The following is a 26,318-nucleotide window of genomic DNA, read 5'->3' as shown; positions in this document are numbered from 1 at the left end:
TAGTGCCGACATGCAGCAATAAGGTAGATACTTCATCGTCGGCAACACGGTCCAATGCGCCTTTATGCCAGAAATCTTGGCCCCTGCAAGGCACTTAACATTAACTGCTGGTTTAACATAGTTTGGAATTCTAACATTCCGCACTATGGAATCGCCAATTATGAGCACTTTATTATTCTCAGTTTCCACAGGCGCGCTGCGGAGAGCTGAGAACCTGTTCTGGGTCCGAATTGGTGACCTGGGTGCTGGGGGACTAAATTTTGGATTCTTAGACCCCGTCTTACTGTTACCCACTCGCCCTGTGGCTGAATTGGTGCTGCTGATTTCGGCCTCGCACTGACTACAGTGGGACCTGGAGAGACTGAAGCCGAATCAGATGTAGCCGAATTGTCTAAACAAACCGAGTCGATCCAATTTTCGGTTTGCCTAATCGCTATCAGATTCCTAACGCGGTCCTCCAATTCGCGTATTTTCCCGACCAACTCTAAATTAACTAAACATTTTTGGCAGGTGAAGCTATCTGCACTGTCGGCCGGAAAACCTGAGCTGTACATACTGCAGGACACACAACATATAAACGTGCCCTCGATGGGCAGAGAGCAGATAGAACTTACATTAAATGTTGAAGTCATCTTTGCCGTTTTATAGGTGCTTCGCGCTTTCCGTGTTCAGCTGAATCACCGTCGCTTTAAGTTTCCACCACCCGCTGAGCGATCGACTTTAATTTCTCACTGCCGGTTATTTCTACTGGTCAGCTGCCGGCTTTACCTCAGGTGAACTTGCTCGGGTGCTTTCGAAGGGCTACGTGCCTGTGGGAGACGCCGCCCTGCTCTCTGCTTCCGCTCGCTGATCCGCTCTCTGCGGATCACCAGAGAGTTTATCGCTGGTGATGCGAGAAGCAGCGGACGATGGACGAAAAGCGTTAAAGATTCTGAGAGACTATTATGCAGGTAAAGGAAAGCCACGTGTAATTAGCCTATACACAGAACTGACCTCACTCCGAAAGTTAAGTTGCGAAAGTGTGACTGAGTATGTCATACGTGCGGAGACGGCCATCACGGCATTAAGAAATGCAGGCGAAACATTGAGCGATGGACTATTTAAAGGGACTGCCAGAATCATTCAAACCATTCGCGATCCATATTACGCAAAGTGAAGTGACCATTCCTTTTGCGGAATTTAAAACTAAATTATGGAGTTATGAAGACACTGAAAAGATGCGCGCCACAACGTCCGACGACAACGTGATGAAAGCGCGAATACAACCAAGTGCGAAACCTGCTTCGGTGAGTACGAGTGACCGGGGAACCGAGAGTACAGATATAGTGTGTTTCAGATGTGGTCTAAAAGGACACAAGGAAAAAGCATGTCAACGCAAACAATGGTGCAGCTGGTGTAAGAACTCCACACACTGAGACGCAAACTGCAGACGGAAACAGCGACGCGACAACGCAAGACAAGTTTCAGAGGAGATGAGCGGCAAGGAATATGCATTCCAAATGAGCGACAGAAGCGCGGGGGTCCAACCAAGACACGACATGAATATGACTGGTCTGATGGTCGATACCGGGGCAACCTCACATATCGTCACGGATATAACAAAGTTTAAAACATTCGACGATAGTTTCCAAGCCGAGACGCACTGTGTAGAGCTGGCCGATGGCACGAGGTGCCATGGAGTCGTGGAGCACAGAGGTGATGCAGAGCTCTGTTTGATGGACAGCGCCACACCACGACGTTGAGACAGGCATTGTACATCCCCTCCTACCCGCAGGATATCTTTTCTGTAAAAGCAGCTACTTCCAACGGAGCAACTATTATCTTTAAGCAAGGAAAAGACGTCCTCCAACACAGAGACGGTACAAAATTCCATATTCATGAGCATAACAGACTATACTATTTACAAACAGTAAATGATAAATGTGATGATCAATGTAAGGGCTGTCATGACATGCAGACATGGCATGATATTTTGGGGCATTGTAATTATGATGATATTCAGAAATTACAGGGAGTTGTTAATGGTATGACAATCAAAGGTAAACCAGACAAATCAGTACTGCACTGTGAGGTGTGTATCCAGGGAAAATTTGTCCAGACACGTAACAGGGAGCCAGATGTAAGAGCCAAAACAGCTCTTGAGTTGGTGCACACTGATCTTGCTGGACCAATAGACCTAGAGTCTAAAGATGGGTACAGATTTGCATTGTCGTTCACTGACGATTTTTCCAGTACGATTTTTGTGTACTTTTTAAGAAATAAGAGTGACACAACACAGGCAGATGATACTGTTAGTGAGTCCAAGCAATACCCCTCCCGAGTAAGAAAGAGACCTGCTTATTTAAATGATTATGTATTGGGAGAAGAGAGTGATGACCAAGTTCTGTCTAACATTGATTTCTGCTACAGAGTGATGTGTAATGTACCCCTCTCATTCAGGGAAGCTGTTCATTCACCAAACTCAAAGGAGTGGTGTAATGCAATGGATGAAGAAATGCAATCCCTGAAAGATAATGACGCATTTACCCTAACCAGCTTACCTGAGGGTAAGAAAGCAGTGGGGGGTAGATGGGTGTATACAGTTAAAAAAGACATTGATGGGTCTGACAAATTCAAAGCACGATTTGTGGCCAAGGGATATAGTCAAAAAAATGTCAATATAGCCAGTATCAGAGTGCTAATGCAGAAAGCAGTACAGGAAAACCTAATCTAACATCAGATGGATGTAAAAACTGCTTATTTACATGCACCAATAGATTGTGAGATCTACATTGAACAGCCAGAGGGTTATGAGGTCAAATGTGGCACAAATAAGAAACTGGTGTATAAATTGAAAAAGTCATTGTATGGACTAAAGCAATCGGGCAGAAATTGGAACAAAATGTTGCATGAGTGTCTGACTGATAACGGGTTTGTGCAGAACCCGGCTGATCATTGTGTTTATACAAAGGAAACAGGAATTGAGAAAGTGATCATGATTGTGTGGGTGGATGACTTGATTATTGCTGCCAGTGATGAAAACGCACTGAATGTAGTAAAGGAAATACTCACTGAGAAATTTAAAATGAAAGACATGGGTAAGCTGAAACATTTTCTTGGTATTGATTTTGACCAAGACAATGGATGTGTGAAAATGTCACAAAAGAGGTATGTGGAAAAAATCTTGGAAAGATTTGATATGCAACACTGTAAGCCAAGAATGACACCCTGTGAACAAAAGTTGAGTTACACTGGTGATGCAGAAATGATGCAGGATGTCAGGAAATACAGAGAGGCTGTAGGCAGCCTTATCTACCTCACTACATGTACAAGACCTGATCTCAGTTTTATTGTTAGTAAACTGTCTCAGTACTTTACTAAGCCAACAGAGAAACAGTGGTGTACAGTTAAACATGTACTGAGATATTTAAAAGGCACATCTGAGAAAGAACTGTGTTACAGGAGATGTGATGATGATAAACTGAGACTATATGCATACAGTGATGCGGACTGGGTGGCTGATGTAGTCGACAGGCGCAGTACAACTGGTTTTTGCGTGAGTCTTAATGAGAATGGTTCTTTGATTTCGTGGAGAACCAAAAAGCAACCAACTGTTGCACTGTCTACTTGTCAGGCAGAGTATATGGATTTAGCTGCAACCACACAGGAATGCCTGTACCTAATGCAGCTATTAGAAGGCATTGATGAGCACCAGAATGAACCACCTATAATTATATGAGGACAACCAGGGTGCGATTGCACTGACAAAGAATCCTGTGAGCAGACAGAGATGCAAACATGTGGACATAAAATATCATTTTGTTAGGTCTTCATTGAATGATGGAAAAATATGTTTGATCTATTGCCCAACAGAACAAATGGTGGCAGATGTAATGACAAAGCCTGCGACAACATTTAAGTTGATTAAATTTGCCTCATTTATGTTTGGAGATTAAAGGTACACAGAAGATTGTACTTGATGTGAACAGAAGTTAATTTTTGATGATGGTAACGATATGAGAGCAAGTGGGGGTGTTGACATGAATGTAAATATGCTCTCATTTGTGGACTTTATGTAAATATATTTAAAATGACTTTTTGGTGGTGAACAAAGGGTGGCAGTAGTGAGCCAAGTTTGTTAATAAAGTTTTTCAGAGTTTTTGTATGCCTGAGACTGAACGCTTCCATGTGTGTTTCATTCCTCCAGAATTATATATATATTCGGTCTGGTATTATTACTTTACACGCCAGAACTGCTGTGGCATTAGTTTCTGCTAACATCCTCCCGTCTTATTCTCACACTCAGTCGTCACTCGGATTCCTAGGGCAGACTTTTCCCTGATCGTACCCACCTTATTAAAAGCCTCAGTGGGAACGATGCTCTCCCATGTGCGTCGATCACTCGCTCCATCTGGGACCCCAGACCGCGCTGATCTCTCTCTTTTACATTGGGCTGGATCGTCCACTCTCTTTCCCTAATACTGCGCTCGCGCTCTCTGCCTCCTCCTTTCTTTTACCGCCTTTTTTTTTTTCCCTTCTGTCTTGCGTTTCTCCCATTTATTTTTTTATTTATTTATTATTTATTTAAAAACTGGGCTTTTCTTCGGAGCCCTGGAAATTCAAAATTCAAAGATGATGAGAGAACGAGAAAGAGAATCTATGTCTTGGTATGCCTTGAGGACTGTTAGACTGTTGTTTTCAGTATTGTATTTACTTTACTTTGAAATATCTCTGCATTCTTCTGTAATGTTTTGTTTTTGCCATAGTAAAGCCATTATTTTACCTTACTTGGTTTCCTTGGCATTATTTGAGCACAGGGCTTGATTTGTTTTGTTTCAACTTATGCTTTGTTTTTGACTATATTTCGTTTACCAGTCATATCCCTGTTCTTCCTGCATACCTTTTTGGTGTCAGAGCAATTCCTAGTACAGCCTTTCATACTGCTTAAAACGCTGAAGGAATCTCCTTTCGTCATTTTTCACATTTTCCATGATATTTCTTACTATGACTGTCTTTTAGCATTCTTAGTTAGCTATTGTAGAGTTTACTATTATACTGTTGCACTAGTTGTGGAAAGCAACACAAGTTTTGGAGATGCTTCTAAATATGTCTGTTTGCAAATAAACCCATTCAAAGTATAAAACAGGTGTAATGATATTATTATGTTGTATTGTACAGGACAGGCAGTATTTATTTGCTCAGCATGCAATTTAATTTTGGACTACTGTTATAAACTAATGTGCAGAGATGCCTGAGCAAAGAAAATTAATAAATCAATAGGTTGAACTGTTTAGATAACAGAGAATTGCAATGGTTATGGTTATGGACTATAACCAACTCTTGTGAGCCCACTTCTTAGTTTCAGTCTTTCCATCATGAGCATCTTGGTTTATTCAGCTCTTTAGGTTTAAGCAGAAGTTTTTATATTGTATTGAGAGCGGAAGGGCTCACTATAGCAACAATACTTACTTAGACGCAAAATGTATAATTATTAGTAAAAAGTGTGCTAGATCTTAAGTGTGATATTTTATTCTTTAATCAAGCAATGACAGTAAATATTTCTTTGAACACAGAAAACTAATAGGAAGTGTTTTTTTCTTACAGCAGATGCAGTCCACAATGCTGCAGGATATGGATTCAGTGGCATAGATGACAAAGGAAACTTCCGCTGGGACCTTGTTTCAAACTTGAACATTTGGAATATTGAGGTGATCAATTTTTTTAAACTATTTTTAAGCTTAAAGATCAATACCACTTATAAGAAAGAACATAGACAACTGTGAAGTGTTGGGGCACCCATATTAAAAAGAAAATAAAACATCTTTGAAGATGAGAGAGTCTCTAAATAGACTGCTTGAAGATGGCGGAGCTTCCTTTGATAAAGTCATCTGGTAGGAAGAGGCAGGTCCAGGCATTCAGACACTGGAAGTGATGTCAAGGGTGGTAAAGCCATCAATCTTCTGGTCTGCAGAGGAAAGAACAGATAAGGTGTTAGTCGACAATGCCCTCTTGTATTCTAGCTGGACATTACTATTATCCAAGTCTTTTAACCTGTCCTCAATGCGTATGTGTATGACACACTATAATTAAAAGAAACAATAGATGTGGAAAGGAACAGGTGCACCTGCCACCCATATTTTATACTACACCTGTCTCTAAATTGCTCAATCCTCTGCCAACTTGCCCAGTTCCCCATTCTTCTAAAGCCCACACCATAATGTCCACACTCCACTTCCGTAATCTTCCAATAACATGCACTTTCTGTCCTATAACACATCCAAACCATAAGTCAAATACAAATCTTATTCTGTCTCTGCAGATTGAGTGCCCACTCCTTGGCCATTTCCACTCTATTCCATAAATCCACATCATACAATCACTTGTCCTCTGATTTTTCTCAAGTCTTACATCCTGTTTATTATTTTCCACAACCATAGAGCCATTCCCACCCTAATTTTATTCTAAACTTGTCGGCGCCCTTCACTGAGGAAATGTAGGTACAGTGGAACCTCGGTTCACGACCATAATTCGTTCCAGAACTTTGGTTGTAAACCGAGTTGGTCGTGAACCGAAGCAGTTTCCCCCATAGGATTGTATGTAAATACAATTAATCCGTTCCAGACCATACAAACTGTGTGTAAATATGTAAAAATATGTAAAGATTAAGCACAAATATAGTTACTTACACCATAGAATGCACAGTGTAATAGTAAACTAATGTAAAAACATTGAATAACACTGACACAAAACACCCAGGCTCCCTGCTCAGCTACACGAGCTGGCTCGCTCGCGCTCTCTCTCTGTAGCACACACACCAACAAAGCCCCTCCCTCCCTCCCTCCCTCAGCTACAGGAGCAGCCTGGCACACGCTCTCTGTAGCACGAGCGCGCACACGCATGCACACACACACAGACACCACCCACCCCATCCATCCCCATCAGCTGCATGCTCTCTCTCTCTCTGCGCTTGATCGCTCGTGCTCTCTAATCTCTCTGTAGCAGGTGCTCGCGCAGCATTTTTTAAAAAATGAGTTTTAAGCACAGCAGAAAAAAAGGAACATCGACCAAATCTGAAGTGCATTTAAAAACCAACTCACAAGCAACCAAAAAAGTAAGATTGCAGGAGATTGCGCTATTATACTTAAAGCCTGATCACTGTAAACACTTTTTATAAAATGAGTTTTAAGCACAGCGGAAAAAAAGGAACATTTAAAAAAAGAGAAAGGTAACATTGCACCTAATCGCGCTATGAAAAACTCCATTTGCTAACACTTTCAAGTGTTTTAAGCACAAGGAAAAAAGCGAACATTTGCAACAAATCGCGTTATGAACTGAAAAATTAACTTTTGGTTTTGGCTTTTTGGTCGTGAACCGAGTTGTACGTGAACCGGGACGTTCGTGAACCGAGGTTCCACTGTATTCACACAGAAATTAAACAAATACAAGTCGGAAACAATTTTTAATGAATGTTGACATATACTAGGCACATTGTGCAAATAAACAAATTTATTTTGCATTAACTAATTAATTTAAGCAGAGTTTTTTTTTTTAATATTTGGATCAGGGAGGTGTCCCGCATTACAAATTACCATTGCAAGGAAAATTATACCTTATGTTATCTAAAACTAGTAAAAATATTTTCCATATAAGGAGCAGTGGAAAACGTTTTTTGCAACTTGACAAGTGTTATTTTACTTTCTTCTAAAATAGTATGCTGGTCTCTGCCATTGTTGCATTTCTGTTTAGATTTTTTTAAATACACAAAGAACCATTTCATATCTGTTAGGTTGGGGCTTTTTTTAGTTTCATGATGATTTTGTTGTATTTGTTTCGATGGAATTGTTTGCATATCACTTACTATGTAATAAATGGATGTGAAAGGCATTATACAGTATAATAGATTGATGTAAAAGGTACAATGATAGATAGATAGATAGATGTGAAAGCACTTTTTGGTGCTGCTTCAATTTCTCCCCCAAAAACTGCAACGCAGACCAAACTTTTTTCAGTAGCCACCCATGCTTCCTTGTAAGTTTATGCAAGCAGACACAATATTTAAGAAGATGACTGGAAGACAACCACTTAGTCATAAACTAAAGTAAGAGTCAAAGCCAGGAGAACAACTATCATTAACAAAAGCTAAGAAACGAGAGACAAAATCATAGTCAGAAGGACTGCAGAGAGTTTAAAAGCCAGAGCAACAAAACAAAGAAAATTTTGAGAATGGTTTAAAGGTTTTAGGAATCTATGTAGTCGGACAGGATAGAATGCCCCTGGATGACACCATATCTCACTTCTTTGTTTAACGATGGAGTGCTGTCAGAACATTTCTGTACATACTTGAATCGATTTGATAAATAAGAACTAAACCAGGCAAAGATATTGCCTATAAGCCCAAAAATCAGTTTCCAGCCTGTGTAGTAAAAAAACATGGTAAATGGTATCAAACACTATACATAAATCTAAAAAAATAATTACAGTGGAATTTCCTTCATGAGAGGATATCTGAATGTTGTTTAAACACATGTTAGTGCTGTTTCTGTACTACGACTGATGATTTGTAAGATGAGCCTGAATCTGATTGGCAAATCCTTTTTCAAGTATTTCAGAGAGAAAGGGTAAATTTGAAATGTGCCTATGATTATTAAATATATGGGGGTCTGTGAATTTTTAAGCAATGGTTTGGTAACTTCCAGTTTTAATAAATTAGGTACTGGGCTTTGTATTCAGCGGGAGGCACGTGCTACCTGGGAAGAGGTTCATTAGATATTATATCCTTTACTAAACCATCCATCCATCCCTTATCCAACCTGCTATATCCTAACTACAGGGTCAAGGGGGTCTGCTGGAGCCAGTCCCAGCCAACACAGGGAGCAAGGCAAGAAACAAACCTCGGGCAGGGCGCCAGCCCACCACAGCCTTTACTAAACCAATATATATTTATGTATTGTTCCCTAGTGGTAGAGTGTTGATCGAAAAAATCAGTAAGATTATACTTGCTTCTGTTTGATATTGGTTTAACACTCACAATAATATAATAGTCAAAGGAGCACTATACTTGACCAAAGAACGATGCATTTGGGGTTTCTTGCATTCGGCACTTGTCCAGTCACAGAGTGTGGGAAAACGCTGTTCTAGGCATGGGCAGAAGCGATTACTTCCATCCATCCATAGATAAGCTGTGGAGTTCCATGCAGTTGTTCAATTTTTATACCTTCTCTTTAAACAAGCAACCTCCAAATATAGGTACCATTGGTTTAGTGACTTAAGAAGTTGCTTACTTGGGAACTCTTAAAATAGCTGTGGACACAGACAACCCTGGCCAAACAGGGCACATCAGCACTTCAGCATTGTGTCACATTTGGCTCATCTCATCTTCCTGTCATGTTCACCCCATCATTTAGATTCTCATTGCATATAAAATTCTTCTTCTTCTTCTTTTGGCTGCTCCTGTTAGGGGTTACCACAGCGGATCATCTTCTTCCATATCATCCTGTCTTCTGCATCTTGCTTTGTTACACAGACCACCTGTATGTCCTCTCTCAACACATTCATAAACCTTCTCTTAGGCCTTCCTCTTTTCCTGTTACCTGGCAGCTCTATCCTTAACATCCTTTTCCCAATATACCCAGCATCTCTCCTCTGCACATGTCCAAACTAACATAATCTCACCTCTCTGACTTTGTCTCCCAATCCTCCAACTTGACCCGACCCTCTAATGTACTCATGTCTAATTCTGTCCATCCTCGTCACACACATTGCAAATCTTAACATCTTTAACTCTGCCACCTCCAGCTATGTCTCCTGCCTTCTGGTTCTGCCTTCCGGTCTGAGCTTCTGTATACTTCTCCATCAACACCCTCAGAGCAAAAATTGCATCTGTGGTGCTCTTTCCTGGCATGAAACCATACTGCTGCTCACTAATCATCACCTCTCGTCTTAACCTAGCATCCACTGTCCTTTTCTTAATTCCATGCTGTGGCTCAACAGTTTTATTCCCCTGTAGTTACTACAGATCTGCATATGCCCCTTATTCTTAAAAATCGGTACCAAAACACTTCTTCTCCACTTATCAGGCATCCTTTCACTTTCCAAGATTCTGTTAAATAATCTGGTTAAAATCTCCACTGCCATCTCTCCTAAACATATCCATGCTTACACAGGTGTGTCATCTGGACCAACGGCTTTTCATTCTTCATCCATTTCATAGCTGTCCTAACTTCCTCCTTGCTAATACAATACAATACAATTTATTTTTGTATAGCCCAAAATCACACAAGGAGTGCCGCAATGGACTTTAATAGACCCTGTCTCTTGACAGCTCCCCAACCTTGACTCTCTAAGAAGACAAGGAACAACTCCCAAAAAAACCCCAGTGGGGAAAAAATGGAAGAAACCTCGGGAAAGGCAATTCAAAGAGAGACCCCTTTCCAGGTAGGTTGGGAATGCAGTGGGTGTCAAAAAGAAGGGGGTCAATACAATACAATACAACACACAGAACAGAACAAATCCTCAATACAGTATAAAAATAAAAAAAATTAGATGTAGCAGAATTTGACAATGGATGACATCACATAATATGATTTGGATTTGTTTATTTGCCTACACCATGCAGTAATGAAATGTTAATAATGCTAAGAATAGTTGCTCCAACAACATTCACTGCACATTTTACTAGTTTTGTTGGAGTTACAGTTGTGCTTGAAAGTTTATGAACCCTTTAGAATTTTCGATATTACTGCATAAATACTGTATGACCTAAAACATTATCAGATTTTCACTCAAGTCTTAAAAGTAGATAAAGAGAAACCAGTTAAACAAATGAGACAAAAATATCATACTTGGTCATTTATTTATTAAGGAAAATGATCAAATATTACATATTTGTAATTGGCAAAAGTATGTGAACCTTTGCTTTCAGTATCTGATGTGACCCCCCTTTGCAGCAATAACTGCAACTAAACGTTTCCGGTAACTTTTGGTCATTCCTGCGCACTGGCTTGGAGGAATTTTAGCCCATTCCTCTGTACAGAACAGCTTCCACTCTGGGATGTTAATGGGTTTCCTCACATTAGCTGCTTGCTTCAGGTCCTTCCACAACATTTAGATTGGATTAAGGTCAGGACTTTGACTTGGCCATTCCAAAACATTAAATTTATTTTTCTGTAACCATTCTTTGGTAGAACGACTTGTGTGCTTAGGGTCGTTGTCTTCCTGCATGACCCACCTTCTCTTGAGATTCAGTTCATGGACAGATGTCCTGACATTTTCCTTTATAATTCTCTGATATAATTCAGAATTCATTGTTCCATCAATGAAATCAAGCCGTCCTGGCCCAGATGCAGCAAAACAGGTCCAAACCATGATACTACCACCACCATGTTTCACAGGTGGGATAAGGTTCTTATGCTGGAATGCAGTGTTTTCCTTTCTCCAAACATAACGCTTTTCATTTAAACCAAAAAGTTTTATTTTGGTCTCATACATCCACAAAACATTCTTCCAATAGCCTTCTGGTTTGTCCACGTGATCTTTAAAAAACTGCAGACGAGCAGCAATGTTTTTTTTGGAGAGCAGTGGCTTTCTCCTTGCAACCCTGCCATGCACACCATTGTTGTTCAGTGTTCTCCTGATGGTGGACTCATGAACATGAACATTAGCCAATGTGAGAGAGGCCTTCAGTTGCTTAGAAGTTACCCTGGGGTCCTTTGTGACCTCGCCGACTATTACACGCCATGCTCTTGAATTGATCTTTGTTGGTCGACCATTACTGGGGAGGGTAACAATGGTCTTGAATTTCCTCCATTTGTACACAATCTGTCTGACTGTGGATTGGTGGAGTCCAAACTCTTTAGAGATGGTTTTGTAACCTTTTCCAGCCTGATGAGCATCAACAACTCTTTTTCTGTGGTCCTCAGAAATCTCCTTTGTTCGTGCCATGATACACTTCCACAAACATGTGTTGTGAAGAGCAGACTTTGATAGATCCCTGTCCTTTAAATAACACAGGGTGCCCACTCATACCTGATTATCATACCATTGATTGAAAATACCTGACTCTAATTTCACCTTCAAACTAACTGCTAATCCTAGAGGTTCACATACTTTTGCCACTCACAAATATGTAATATTCGATCATTTTCCTCAATAAATAAAAGACCAAGTATAATATTTTTGTCTCATTTGTTTAACTGGTTTCTCTTTATCTACTTTTAGGACTTGGGTGAAAATCTGATGATGTTTTAGGTCATATTTATACAGAAATATAGAAAATTCTAAAGGGTTCACAAACTTTCAAGCACAACTGTAAGTCTTCCTGTTCTGTTGCAGGATTACATTTCTAAAATGTTGAATGCAAGGTGAGATAGGGCTTGCCAAGCTAATATTAGGTTTGTACTGTGATGCTGAGATCTGGGATCTTATATTTTTGATTCTCTCATTAAAGATGTTCATAAAGTCTGTACTGCTAATGTCCATTGGTATTTAGCACTATGTTTCTGAATTCCCATTTGTTAAATTCAGCACTGTTCTAAACAGTACACAAGTCTGAGTGGGCTTTAAAGAGAGTTTTTTTTATAGTTTTTAACACTCTCTGTCCATGCAATTCAAAAGACCTACGAGTTTGTTGTTTTCAAACTGCGCTCCAGTTTTCGAAACTCTAATTTAAGAGCTTGAGTGCTCTCATTAAACCAGAGAGACTTTCTATGTGCTTTGATCACTTTTGTTTAAAGGGGCGCCACTACACCCAATGCCTCTTTCAAAGTCATATTATAATATGATGTTAGCTGATCTAAATTGTTTTCCACAATTGCGTTTGACTTGCTCAAAATATCTATACATTTTGAAACAAAGTTACAGTACAATCTAGATGTTGCACTTGTCTTTGTTTTATTCTGTGATTGTACTAGTAAGGGCAGAACCAAATCAAACATAATTAAATAGTTATCAGAAATAACTTCATTTAATGGAAGTTTAATTTTTCCAGAAGAACGAAAACAATGGTACACAGGAACCAACAACAGGCAGTTACAACAACCCCACTAATAAATATACATGGACACCAGAAGCTGACAGAAACTCCACCCTGGACATTTATATAGACTGCTTCTGATAGAGAGTGAAAACAGGGATCAAAATCAGATAGAAAACATTACTGTTGATGAGCGGAGAGCCATACATTCACTAGGGGAAAATACAGAGATCATTATCAAACCAGCAGTCAAAGGGGGTGCCTTAGTTATCATGAACACATCAGACTATATACAGGAGACACAGAGACAATTTGTCCAATACTATGCATTATTACAAACTACAGGAAGACTCAACAGATCTCTACAAAAAGGACCTAAAAAAGATACTAAGTAGCTTTCTTCTTGACATCAGGGATCAAGTAAAAAGTTTTAATTCCTGAGAACCCCAAAATGGGTTACTTCTACATGCTTTCTAAAATCCACAAAAAGGAAACACAGGAAGGCCTATAATCTCCGGAACTGGCTCCCTTACAGATAATGTTTCAAGTTGGGTGGAACACATACTTAAACCCTTTACCTGCAATACAACCAGCTACATCCAGGACACCACTGATTTCTTAAAAAAAACTGTCTGCTATTGGTCCCTTACCTGAGAGAACCTTACTGGCCCCAATGGATGTTGAGGTACTTTACACAAACATCCCCCATGATGATGGCATATCGACAACGTACCTTAGACAACATGATTTATCCACAATGTCAGTTATACAAATAATAAAATTCATTCTGACACATATTTTATTCACATTTGGACAAGACTTCTAGATGCAACAAATAGGGACTGCAATCAGCTGTTGGCTTGCACCTCACTATTCAAACCTATTTATTGCAAAACTAGAAGAAGATTTTATGTCAATATGCATATTAAAACCAATGTTGTACCTCCGTTACATAGACGACATCTTCATAATCTGGACTGCCAGTAAGAAGGACCTCCTCCATTTTCTTAATGAATATAATTCTTTCCACCCCAACACAAAGCTGAAGCTGAATCATTCAAAAACAGAAGTCAGCTTCCTTGACATTGCCATACAACTGAAAGACAAGCCAGAGAGAGAAGGAACTACCTGAGAAGTGACAGCTTCCATCCCAAGCATATAAGGCACTCCATTATTTTCAGCAAAGCAATTCGATACAACCATATTTGCTCAGACCCGACAGACCAGGATAAACAACTGCAGGAGCTCAGACAACATTTCATCAGACAAGGTTATACCGCCAAAACAACAGACACTCAAATAAGAAGAGCTACTGTCATACCCAAAGACAACCTTCTGGAATATAAAATCAAACACAAGAACCGCATCCCCCTTGTTGTCACCTATAACCCACATCTTGAAGCACTTCGAAAAATTATAAAGTACTTCACCCAATGCTACACAATGATGAAACGCTGAAAAATTTATTTCCAGAACCTCCCCTCCTGGCATACAGACAACTGTCAAACCTGCAGCAACTAATTTTCCAAAAATCCCTAAGTTGACCAACAGAAAATGGCACATTTCCCTTTGCCTACAGAAAAGATATAAAACATGTGCTCACATTTATAATACAGACTGTGTAGTTATACCCAGAGTTGTGTAGTAACGAGTTACATTTACTCCATTAGATTTACTTGAGTAATTTTTTTAAAAAATTGTACTTCTAAGAGTAGTTTTACTACACCATACTTTTTAATTTTACTTGAGTACATTTGTGAAGAAACACTACTCTTACTCCACTACATTGGGCAACACTCGACTTGTTACTTTTTTCCATTTATGCATTAAAAAACATTTTTGCAAGAGAGAAGTTGCCAGTGGAACTACTGCATGACTGTTTCACCAATCAGACATAGCCATGTAGTCACATAACCACACACAAACTTCCTGCCTCTTGCAGCCTGTGAGAGACTTTTCAGTCATGCGGGGCTCCTGTTCACTGCTAAACGGTCTCAGCTTCACTGAAAGAACCAGATCGTTGTTCCCAAGCCTACCTTTCATTTCTTTTAACCTCATGTCTTTTCTCCTTTTCTTTGATTCCCCCTTCTTTGTTGTGCTGACTCGTATATATACACTCCCGTCTCCGTGAGCCTTAATCACATGCTGCAGGATGCCAATAAATCAATTGAAAATGATTGGACCCGCACATGCAAGTGCGACTCGCTCCAACTACCTCATTAACTCCCCGCAGTCGTGCAATTGCGCCCACGGAGAGTGATACGGCTTTATGGATTTGAAACTGGCCTTTTTTTGAAACCAAAGACCCACTACACCACAAAGTGCATATGCAGTATTATACTGTCAGTTTACAGGATATCTCATCACTGTAAGTAGTTTGCACTGTTCAAACATACATGTTACCTACTATAGGTATCGGCTTCAAAAGCTTATTGTGAAAAACTGAGATTTGGAACTTTGTGTTATTTGTGCATCTTTATTTTGTAAAAATGTGATTTATTTGTACTCTTTATTTTATTATTTGGAAATAGCAGAATTTGCACATTATTTTATATTTTTGTCTGTCTTATTACAACATTTCTAAAAAAGAAATCATTTATTATGTTCAAACAGTTACTCAGTACTTGAGTAGTCTTTTCACCAATTACTTTTTTACTCTTACTTGAGTAAGTTTTTGGTGGACTACTTTTTACTTCTATTTGAGTAATATTATTTTGAAGTAACGCTACTCTTACTTGAGTACAATTTTTGGCTACTCTATGCACCTCTGTTTATACCACACTGCCGCCTAGAACATCGCATAACGGGATAGTTTTCCTGCAGATCATCTAATGTAGTCTACCTACTTCTCTGCATGAAATGTCCTGATACTGCAATCTATGTGGGAGAAACTGGACAGACACGCCACCAAAGAATTAACTTACACAGATTCCAAATCAAGCTTGGAAACACAGATGTAACTATAGCTGCCCACTTCAACAGCCATGGAGACTGTAAGAGCGACTTTAAACTCACAGTGCTTATGGGCCAGTGCAGCAAGAAAGAAAAGAATGGAAAGTTTAACTCATGCTAAAATTTAACACATTGCAACATGGTTTGAATAGAGACAAGAGTTTTATGGCCAGATATGTGGATTGTTTGCATTTCTCGGACTGACACAGACAGCCTGTCTACAGACCCACATTGTATTGAAAAACTCATTAGACTTTGCCATCAAAGACTTTGTTGGACAGTTATCTTATCCAAAGATCTTGCCTATAAATTGTTCTCCTCTCTTGCGTAATGAATCTTAGCCTGGAGAGGTCTATTAGTTTTTTACATTTAAGACGTCTCACTTAAAGGTTTTCCAATGTTGTATCTCTCCTGGGGCCTCATGCATAAACGGTGTGTACGCACAGAAATGTTGCGTAAGAACGTTTCCTCGTTCAAATCGCGATGTATAAAACCTACATTTGGCGTAAAGCCACGCACTTTTCCACGGTACCTCATACCATGTCATACGCAAGTTCTCCGCTCGGTTTTGCAGACTGGCGGCACCCGGCGGCACCCAGCGTCAAAGCAGTGCTACTGTTCCTGTGTGGTTATCCTTTATTTTCCTGACGCGGCTTTATAAATACACTGAAATTAATCGTATATTGTTTATTAGTATAATGCATCTGATTGTAATTAACCTGTAAAAATATAATGGTGCAGGGAATAGCCATAGTATTCCAAATACCATAACTGCTTTAGTGTTGTTACTCTCACTGCACCTTTTTTTCTTCTTTCAGCTGCTTCCATTAAGGGTTGCCACAGCGGATCACCTTTTCCCATATTACTCTCACTGCACCACTCAGAGTATTTATATCACTGTATCTAAGTGGGGAATCACAGCAGCAGCTGATCGGAAAGAGAAATATCGGTATACAGCATCAAGCCCACCCTGCCTCAGCCACAGCAAAACGTTTCAAAGCCTTTCCTGTACGGACCTCGTGGTTCAGAAACAGTTTCATCCCAAGAACTTTAAACAGTCAATCAGTCCATCAAGTGCTCCTTTTAAAACTGTTTGTACTTATAAGTACAATTACCCCACTGTAAACTTGTACTACAGTTATAATATTGCACAACCTGCGCCACTTTATAAAGCGCGTATTTACATATGATGACGATATCATTTTTAAGATGAAATGCAGCAAAATATGTTGATTATATTATATACATAAAACTTTAACTTCATTTAAATAATCTGTATCGTTAACAATTAAACATGTGAGGACACGGTTCTGCAGCGCTAGCAAATTCACGGATTGATCCTACCTTGTGCTGTATTCTTTCTGGGGCTGACGTGACACTGGAAGGATAGATGGATAGAATAATTAAACTCTTACTACAAAGATATTTCAATGTTCCTTAAATGTTTTCAAGAATCGTCGTTGTAAGCTTACAGATGGCTTAACGTCTATTACAGAGCTGATTGTGTAGCGATTGGGAATGTGGAGAAAGAAAAGTAAGGACAGGAATTGGAGATTAGTACGTTTGAAAGAGTCAGTACTGCTACAATAATTTCATCGAAGGTCGCGCACAATCACACACCGTATTCCCCTGTTTAATATCATGTTTTAACTCCTATCATCATGAAAAAGATATCACGTATACATCTCAATATTTTAATTATTCAGAGAGCTGTAATATCATGAATGTAATGGATTCTGTGTCCTGTCGGAGAAAGAGAAAGCAGAAGCACGTAGTGATTCACACACATAGAGCAGATGAAAGATCAAATACAAAACAAAGTATTTAACATGCTACTGTACTTTAGTCACGATGTGATTTAAGAAACTGGTTAATTAAACGATTTTAAGATGAAGTTTATGATATTCTATTTTAATGACAATAAACTACGTAATTAAAGTGGAAACTTCGAGATTGAAGTTGACATTTCGTGCGTTTTTCCTACTGTGTGCCTTTTTTTTCTCTGTACCCTAATAAGCTTTCATATGACACTCAGACGGGCTACAACTTGCCTTTTCACTGCGACTTTGATATGTGACAACTTCTTTTTTATTTTGGGCACTGTGCGACTATTTCAGGCGATCAGCTTCCTTTTGTTGTTTATACCACTGTTTAAACCAACAAACAGTACCTTTTTCCTTGTCTCCACTTGGTATTCGCTGAAATTCTTCCATTTTCCCTCTTGCTTTTGTCATTGGCTTTTCACAGAAGGCTGAGCTTAAGGGCGATTTATATTGATTTGCATATTCATAGAGGCATAATTCTGGGAGGAGTTGGGGGCGGGACAGAAGGCGCGTACACGAGCGTTACTTTTCACACTGACCGGGATTTATGGAGCAGAAGAACGTGGAAATTGGAGTATGCACAGATTCCTGCATCTAGATTTTTCTGTGCGTAAACACATTTCGGCTTTTGTGCTTATGTCATGTTATAGTGCGAATTCTACGCACAGCGTTATGCACGAGGCCCCTGGTGTCTATATAAACACGGGGAACTCCAGTTTCTGTATTACATCTTGCCTGAAGAAGGGGCCTGAGTTGTTTTGAAGGCTAGCATATTACAATCTTTTTAGCCAATAAAAGGTCTAATTTTGCTTGACTTCTCACTTCATTTAATGGAGTAATGTTTCATTTTGAATGTCAACTCTGTGAATTATGAATAAACCTAATGTGTGTTTATGATCATGAGTTGGACCTTTAACAATCTGACAAAAACCTACTGAATTTAACAAATAAGTAAAGTATTTGTTTTAAGTGTCAGTTTCTATAACAATGTGTACATTAGAATCCCCTATCAATACTACACAATCATAATTTATAGCCAAATTAGATAAAAGGTTGTCAAATTCAGTCATGAACAATGAATATGACCCTGGTGATCTGTAGACTAGCAGTACAATTGTGCTGGAATCTGTTTTATTATTTAAATTGAGTGCCTGAAAGGATGTGAATTCCCGTAAATTTTCATTTGCATTTTGTCACAATGAATTATTCCAAGGCCACCTTCTCATCCAATATCTCTTGATTTATAAAGGAATATTTATCCATCTGGTGATGCCTCAGCTAGGAGAACAGAGTCAGATTTACTAAGCCAGGTTTCAGTGAGAAGACACAAATCAGATTTTGTGCTTATTATAATATAATTTACTGAATACAATAAATACATGGGCATTTGAAATGCAGCCAGTCAAGAAGGAAAAGCAGTATGGCAAGCACATTGAGGAAATAAATAAATATTTAAAAACACAACTTTTTAGTGCTTCTAGTGTTAATCATTTCTTTATTTTTACTAAATCCATTATTAATAGAACTAAGAATAAGGTAGCAGAAGTACATGTTATTTATTTTTATGATTCTGGTATTAGTCAGGTTAGCCTATATTACCCATAAATATTTTGACCTGTTCATTATCATTATATAGCCAATCCTCATTTTTCCCACCATCAGTTCTTGAGTTTAATTTCAAAGCAATTGCTAACCCTGGTAATCTAACCTCGATGTTCAAAGTACATGTTTTATTAGGCTCTTTGTGAGTGTTATTTCTCTCTGAACTTTTAAATCTTGTTGAAGATACAGTATCGGTGGTTCTCATGTTATTTTGTAGATAATTACCTAAACTAGGGGGTTTGAGCCCCCACCCTGCCTGCGGTACTTGCCAACCACTTCGCATCTCTGCTGCTCAAATTGTGAAGAGGGGGGGCTGAACACACCACAAGGAGACGTGATAACTCCTCCAACACTCCCTCTTAAACGGTGATACAATGGGAAACGCATACCATTTTTTTTTTACCTCTTATTTACTCACGCAGCTGCTGGCTTGCTGCTGCTGCTGCCGTGCCACCTGATCTCCATTTCACGCGGCACACTTCTGTCATATTGCCTATGTCCATATATTCAATCTCTTTTCGCTTTTACCTTTTCATCAATATCACATTGAATTTTGGTTCTATGTTTAGAATGACATAGTGACAATGCAACATATAACTGCCGTGAGTGAATATCATTTCTTTCTCTCTATAAGAAATGTGTCTGACATAACCACACAGGACCTTTCCAAATCCCTTTGCATAAGCTCTTGTTTCGCAGGGCTTCTGGCCCCGGACATGTTTACATCACTTGGCAACAGACTCGTCTCGCGGGACATGAAAGTCTCCCTGAGACAATCACCAAAATATTATGTATCTAAACTTTTAGAAGCTGTGCCACAGCATAATAAGGAGGGATTTACATGTGATTAGCCTATCTGGTGTCATAAGATAAATTCTGCTCAGAAACTCCACACTTAAAGGCATCTGCCCTAAAATATTTAGCCAGATGAAATCATTGAAAGTATATCTCTACTTCCCTTATTCATTCATTTATTTTAGGTAATGAGAAGAATCTGACAATATTACAGAGTTATTACAAGTGTTGATTAAAGCAAACAAACCATTTACCACAAGTTTTCTCAATTACAATACTGTACCTAGTTGTATCATAGCTTTAATTGTATTGGTTATTTCCAGCTGTCTTGCTTCTAGTTTGTGAAAAGCTGTCTGATTTATAACTTTGTTATTTTCAGTATTTAAAAGGTGTTTGAAGTATTCAAATTATTTAAAAACTTCTATTTGACTCATGGGCTGGAAACAGATTCCCATTTTGACCAAAGGACTCTAAATCTTCCTATTTCTGTATTTAGGTGTACGTAAAAATGCATTTTGAAGCTTTTCTAAAGGGATTCCTGAGTTTTGTTATTGACTCATTACCTACTAAAAAAGGGAGAACATGAAATGTTAAAGCATGTATTTTGTTGTGGGAAACTCTTTCAGAATGTGTTTCCTATGCCGCAACCACAACACAAGACACAAGCAGCACACAGTAATTATTTGTCTTTGTATTCCTCTTTCTGTCCCTCTCTCTCTCATAGTCACTGCCTCCTCCACTCCTCATGCAAGCTTTGTCTCCTTCTTCCTGACTCTGGCTCCTCGAGGTATGGCAGGCAGGTCCTTTTATATTGTCCCTGGAATTACTTCTGGTGTTCCCAAGGCTTGGCCCGGGAGCACCTCAGGGTAAGGCTGAAGCCCCACGAGGTAGGGCTCCCCAGTCCTCCAGCACGCCCTGGCAGCACCCATGGAACCCAACAGGGCTGGACTGAAGAACTATAATTCCCATGGTGCCCTATGGGAATCCATGTCACCACAACAGCCCAAGGGGAGATATTGTCCTGTGTATGCTATCCCCTCCGGTCTTCCGGCTGAGGCCATCCCAGCTGGGCCAGGCTTCCGGCTGTCCTTCACAATGTAAGTTCATGGACCATTTGGGTCACAAAAAGTCAACCAAACAATGGGATGCCAGTGCTATCTTGCATCATTATAATCTGGCAAAATACGGCAATATAGATTTAAACGTTAAGTAAACTGAGAGCCTTGCAACCACCCAATGTCTGGGAAAATATATAAAATATACAACATATACAGCTGAAGAATCAGTTTTGAGATGAAAAAGGACAAGCCAGAATAACACAGTGCATTGTTATGAAATGTTGCATTAATATAGCTGCTTTATATCGCCCCACATGTACAGCCTTATCTGAATGTGGAGAGCTACTTTAAGCAAAGAGACTTATTAGCTCACCACAAAGAGATCAAGCAGAGTTCAGCTTTGGTGCCCACTCACTGTACTGCTTTTATTATTGGAGGCATTCTCCTTCCGCTGCTAATCCCTCTGGGAATTTGCAATCACCAACACCAGATAGTCTTATTACTATACCTTTAAAATATCATCATGGAGTTCATCATTTTGGTGAGCTGCACCTGTACCACTCACCACACAGCTTTCCTTTGAAGACATCTCTTCAGCTGCTAACCCCGGTGAGAATATGGCAATCACCCACACCAGGTGCTCTCAACAATATACCTTGACCAAATCAAACAATATAAAATTAATATTATTATAAAAACACAGTAAAACCAATAGTAGCAAAAGTAGGAAATGTATTTAAAAGGATTTTTAATTGATTTTATTTGAAGAGAACAACATTCCATGCAGTCAAGTCAAACTTAACAAACCAAAATTCAATCCCTGCCAGAGGGAAAGAGAGGAGAGCCAACATCATGTACAAATCTTTAAAAACAACAAAGAAAGGAGAATGTCCTTTCCCCCAATATAAATGCTTATTCTAAGATTTGATTCATTAAATCTTGCCATCTTTTTAAAAAGTTTTAAACAGATCCTGTAAGTGAGAATTACATTTTTTCCAATTTCAAATAGTATGTAACATCAGTGACTTGTAACAGGAGGGCTGGGATTCTCCCGGTTGAGCAAGATAAGTCTATGTGCTAGTAGGGTGGTATATTGTGAACGCTTTTTCTCTATCGTCGTTTCTCGTGACTGAAGACAGAGAGATATAATTAAAATTAGTAAAAAATATTTTATTAATACACACCAGGCAAAGGTAAGAATGACAGAGAAGCACAGTCCTAGGACACCTGCCCTTCATCTGTGCCTAGGTGTCGGTGTCCTAAATCTTTTATAATGCTAAGCGCAAAATTTGACCTTATGACTTTAGTTGCAAAGAATTTCAAGACATTACATCTTTACAATAGTTTTGTTTGGATCAGTAGTTACACAATTTTAAAGGTCATCAGTTGGGCACTTGTAACTTCTTGTTCGTTACAGAAAACAGAAGCTGCACTTGTCGCAAGACAGACTTCTCGTGGCCCTTGGCACGCACACCAGATTTGATCAATAACTGATTTTTATTTTTCCACATTCCCCCCTTTTTATCAATCTGGGCATGATAAAATAGTGAAGAAAATTCAGAAGGCGGAGGTAAGGGATGGGGAAAGAGGAGGAGAGGGGAAAGGGATGAGGAAACTGAAGAGGCAATTTGGAGCATATGTTCCTCGTGTAGCATATAGGCCTTGGCTATAGAAGCAGTGAAATATTTGGATATTATATAGCGAATAAGAGGAACAATGCAACATCCGATAAGTAAAAGGACAATGAATACTACTGCCAAAGAAATAAATACTGATTTTAGCCTTTGGCCCCATGACCCAAAGGTGGATATGAACCATCGATCCCAAGGGTCAGAAATGCCTGAGTTAGTGGCAAGTTCATTGGAAAGAGATGTTAGGCTGGCTAGTGCTCGAGTAATGGACCCATCAGGTGCAGTATTATTAGGGATATATGTACAACAAGCATCACCAAACATAGCACATACTCCACCTTTTCGCAAGTAACATATCTAGGGCCAAACGATTTTGCCAAGTCATTAGGGAGGTACGATCTAATTGTTCATGAATACCTTCTATAGCATTTCTAGTAAAATTAAGGAAACGCTGCTGGTTATAATATAAGTAATTAATCCAGTCAACGTTTTATTAATGGCAATCTGAGGTATGATAGATTCAAATCCAGCTGCTACCTGATCCCTTGCTTTAAACTTATCTGGGACTCCTCTGGGAACTCCTATAGAATCAATATATACTCCTGGGCCGTGCAGGGAGAAGCTGGAGGAAGAGTCTGGGAGGGAACGGGTACGGCGGAAGGAAGTGGAGAGCTGGGAATTAGGGGGGGGATACAGAGAGTGTGAAGAGGGTAGGGATAATAATCGAAAGGGCATAACTAGCTGTACAGGGGCACAAGTGCCAGACCAATCGAAAGGCAAGATATCAAACAGTTTTGACCTGCGGCACATCCACCAAATATCAGATCTAGGGGTAGTTTGGGAAAGCAAAAATTTTGAAAGAGTGGAATTAAAAGAGGTGGAATTGACATGGAAGGTTTGGGCAGAAGGAAGAAGGTAATTCTCCTACCCAAGCAGTTCCATTTGATTTAAAACATGTGAAATTTCCTTCATGGGACTGAAACATGGGGGTAGTCATATGACGAATGGGGAAAAAGAACAGATAAAGCGCAATTGGAATCAATAGAAGTTTTGGACGTAGTAAATAAGTAGAGAAGACAAGGCAGACCAGTAGGGTCAGAAATGTTAGATAGTGGGAAAGGGACTGTTGCTAGAGAAGAACGTGCAGCTGCACAAGCGTAGCAATGTGAACGGTTAACCTGTTTTGCTGAATAGATTACCCACTGCAACCATCTATTCTGGTCCCCATAACCAGTTTCTACTGAGAACGTGCTTGTTAAGGTGGTTAGATCCAAAGCCTGAACTAGGGGTTTTTCCTCACTTGCGGATGCAGTAGTGAAAAACTGAGTAGGAAAGGGGGACAGAGGAGAGGGAGCAGGTGCCTTGACCTTAATTTGAAAAAGTCCTCGGGATCATGACCACTTGCATATGCAGCTAAGACATAAGTTCCTGAATCATGCAAAGAAGGATTCTTTAGAGTAATGATTAATGGGTTACACTGATTCTTAGCACACTCATGAGAGGCATGTCCCTTTAAAATAGAGAATCGAGTCTTTAGGCCATACTGAGTAGCCTGCCAGGGTTCATAACCCCAGTCATTTGGTCCTGTGTTTGCAAACACATCACTCCAGAAGCCACATTCAGAGTCAGATGAAGCAAAACTTGAGTCAGAGTCATAAACCGGGTAGCTCACACAGACATATTTGTCAGGCCATTCCCATTGCTCCTGTCTGCCAGTACAGGGAACAATTGCACAAAAGTCAACCTGGAATGAGGCAGTTTCCTCAACCTGGAAAGTCAGTGTCACCCGTGAAGTGGATAATGGAAGAAAAAACAACAAGAGTATGTATATTATGGGTGCCATCTTTTGCAGTGCGGCGTGAATCCAGGCGGGCAATCCTTCAACCTTTACAGCGTGTGGTGTGGACAAAGAACTTGGAACGGTCCTCTCCACCTAGGCTGATGCCAATGTTTCCTCGGGTGTCTCAACCAGGATCCAGGTGCCCAAGGGAATCGGCGAGTCCTTAGATGGAGGGCTGGTTCTCCAAGCCTGATTAACCTGCTCGTGGACTTCCTTCAGGGACGCCGGAGGCCTGTAAGACTAGAGAGAAGATCATTGTCCACGGTATGCAGGTTCACATTTCCTATAACCATGCCAACGGGCATGGGTCGTCCGGTCAGGATTTCAAACGGCGATAGCCCCAATTGCCGGTGTGTCCTTCCCCTCAATCCCATTAAAGCCAGGGGTAAAGCATCTGGCCAGGATAAATTGGTTTGTTCACAAATTTTTGCAAGCTTAGCTTTTAGGGTGCCATTGCATCGTTCCACAATACCCCACTTTGTGGATGGTATTTGCAGTAATGATGTACATTGATCTGTAGCCAGGTAGTCAATTCATTTATAATGGAATTCACAAAGTGAGTACCATTATCTGTCTGTAGCTTTTGCGGGATGCCCCATCTTGGAATAATTTCTTTAATTAGTGCTTTAGCAACCGTTTTGGCATCATTGCGTTTTGAAGGGAAAGCTTCTACCCATCGGGAGAACACATCGACAATCACAAGGCAATATCGGTAACCTTTAGACGGTGTTAGTTCAATAAAATCCATTTGGAGGTGTTCAAACGGACCCATTGGGTTAGGAGTAACGGGGACTTACCTGAGTGCCTTTTCCTACATTAAACCTTTGACATAATGCACAGCGTCTACAGAATTGCTCTGCATATGTAGAGAAGCCTACAGCTTCCCAATGTTTTTCAACATCTTGAACCATGGCATCTTTCCCAGCATGGTCGAGGCCATGGGCTATTTTGCCATACCTGGAAAAGAAGCTTTTGGGAGAAAAGGTTTGTTAGTTTGCTGATGAGTCCATACTCCATCAGAGAGGGATCCTTCTTTGGACCACTTTTTCTTTTCAATGTCCGTGGCTGCACTCTGTAAAGAAATAATTTGATTATCAGGGTCCTTGTCATTTCTCTGTTGGAATAAAGAGATTGGTGTGTTACTGTATGCAGCCTTTTAGCAAAGTAATCTGCCAATTCATTTCCTTTGCTGACAAGGTCCTGTTTTCCTGTGTGAGCTTGACATTTAACAATCGCTAGCTTTGATGGTTTAGTTATGGCTTCCAAGAGGGATTCGATTAACTTTTGATGTTGGATGGGCTTGCCAGTACTGGTCTTAAATCCCCTTAATTTCCATAATGCCCCATGATCATGGCAGACTCCAAAGGCATATCTGGAATCTGTATAAATTGTTATGATTTTTCCTTCGACAGCTGACATGCTCGGGTGAGCGCTATTAATTCAGCTGCTTGTGCACTTAAACTTGATGAAATTCGATTTGCTTCCAGCAGGCGGTCCCCTTGGACCACTGCGTAACTAGTTGAGGGTGCTCCGTTTTCCAATCGCAAAGAACATCCGTCTACAAAAATATTTTCTCCAATTTCTAAAGGTGTTTCCTGTAGATCTACTCGAGGCTTTACAACCTTTGCTATTTCTGTATGGCAATTATGCGGTTCGCCATCGTTATTT

General features: G+C 39.8%; 1 protein-coding gene across 1 annotated transcript in view; it reads left to right on the top strand.

Moving 5' to 3' along the window:
• The window catches only part of LOC120515454 (lysophospholipid acyltransferase 1-like), a 267,682-nt gene that overhangs the window by 212,964 nt on the left and 28,400 nt on the right, over positions 1-26,318 (top strand). Inside the window, 1 exon segment of the mRNA XM_039736483.1 lies at positions 5,584-5,687. Coding sequence (XP_039592417.1) covers positions 5,584-5,687 — 104 coding nt within the window.

Source organism: Polypterus senegalus, chromosome 15, assembly GCF_016835505.1.
Source record: "Polypterus senegalus isolate Bchr_013 chromosome 15, ASM1683550v1, whole genome shotgun sequence".
NCBI classification, from domain to species: domain Eukaryota; kingdom Metazoa; phylum Chordata; class Cladistia; order Polypteriformes; family Polypteridae; genus Polypterus; species Polypterus senegalus.
The sequence above is the reverse complement of the archived record's forward strand: the minus strand, read 5'-3'. Positions and strand labels throughout refer to the sequence as shown.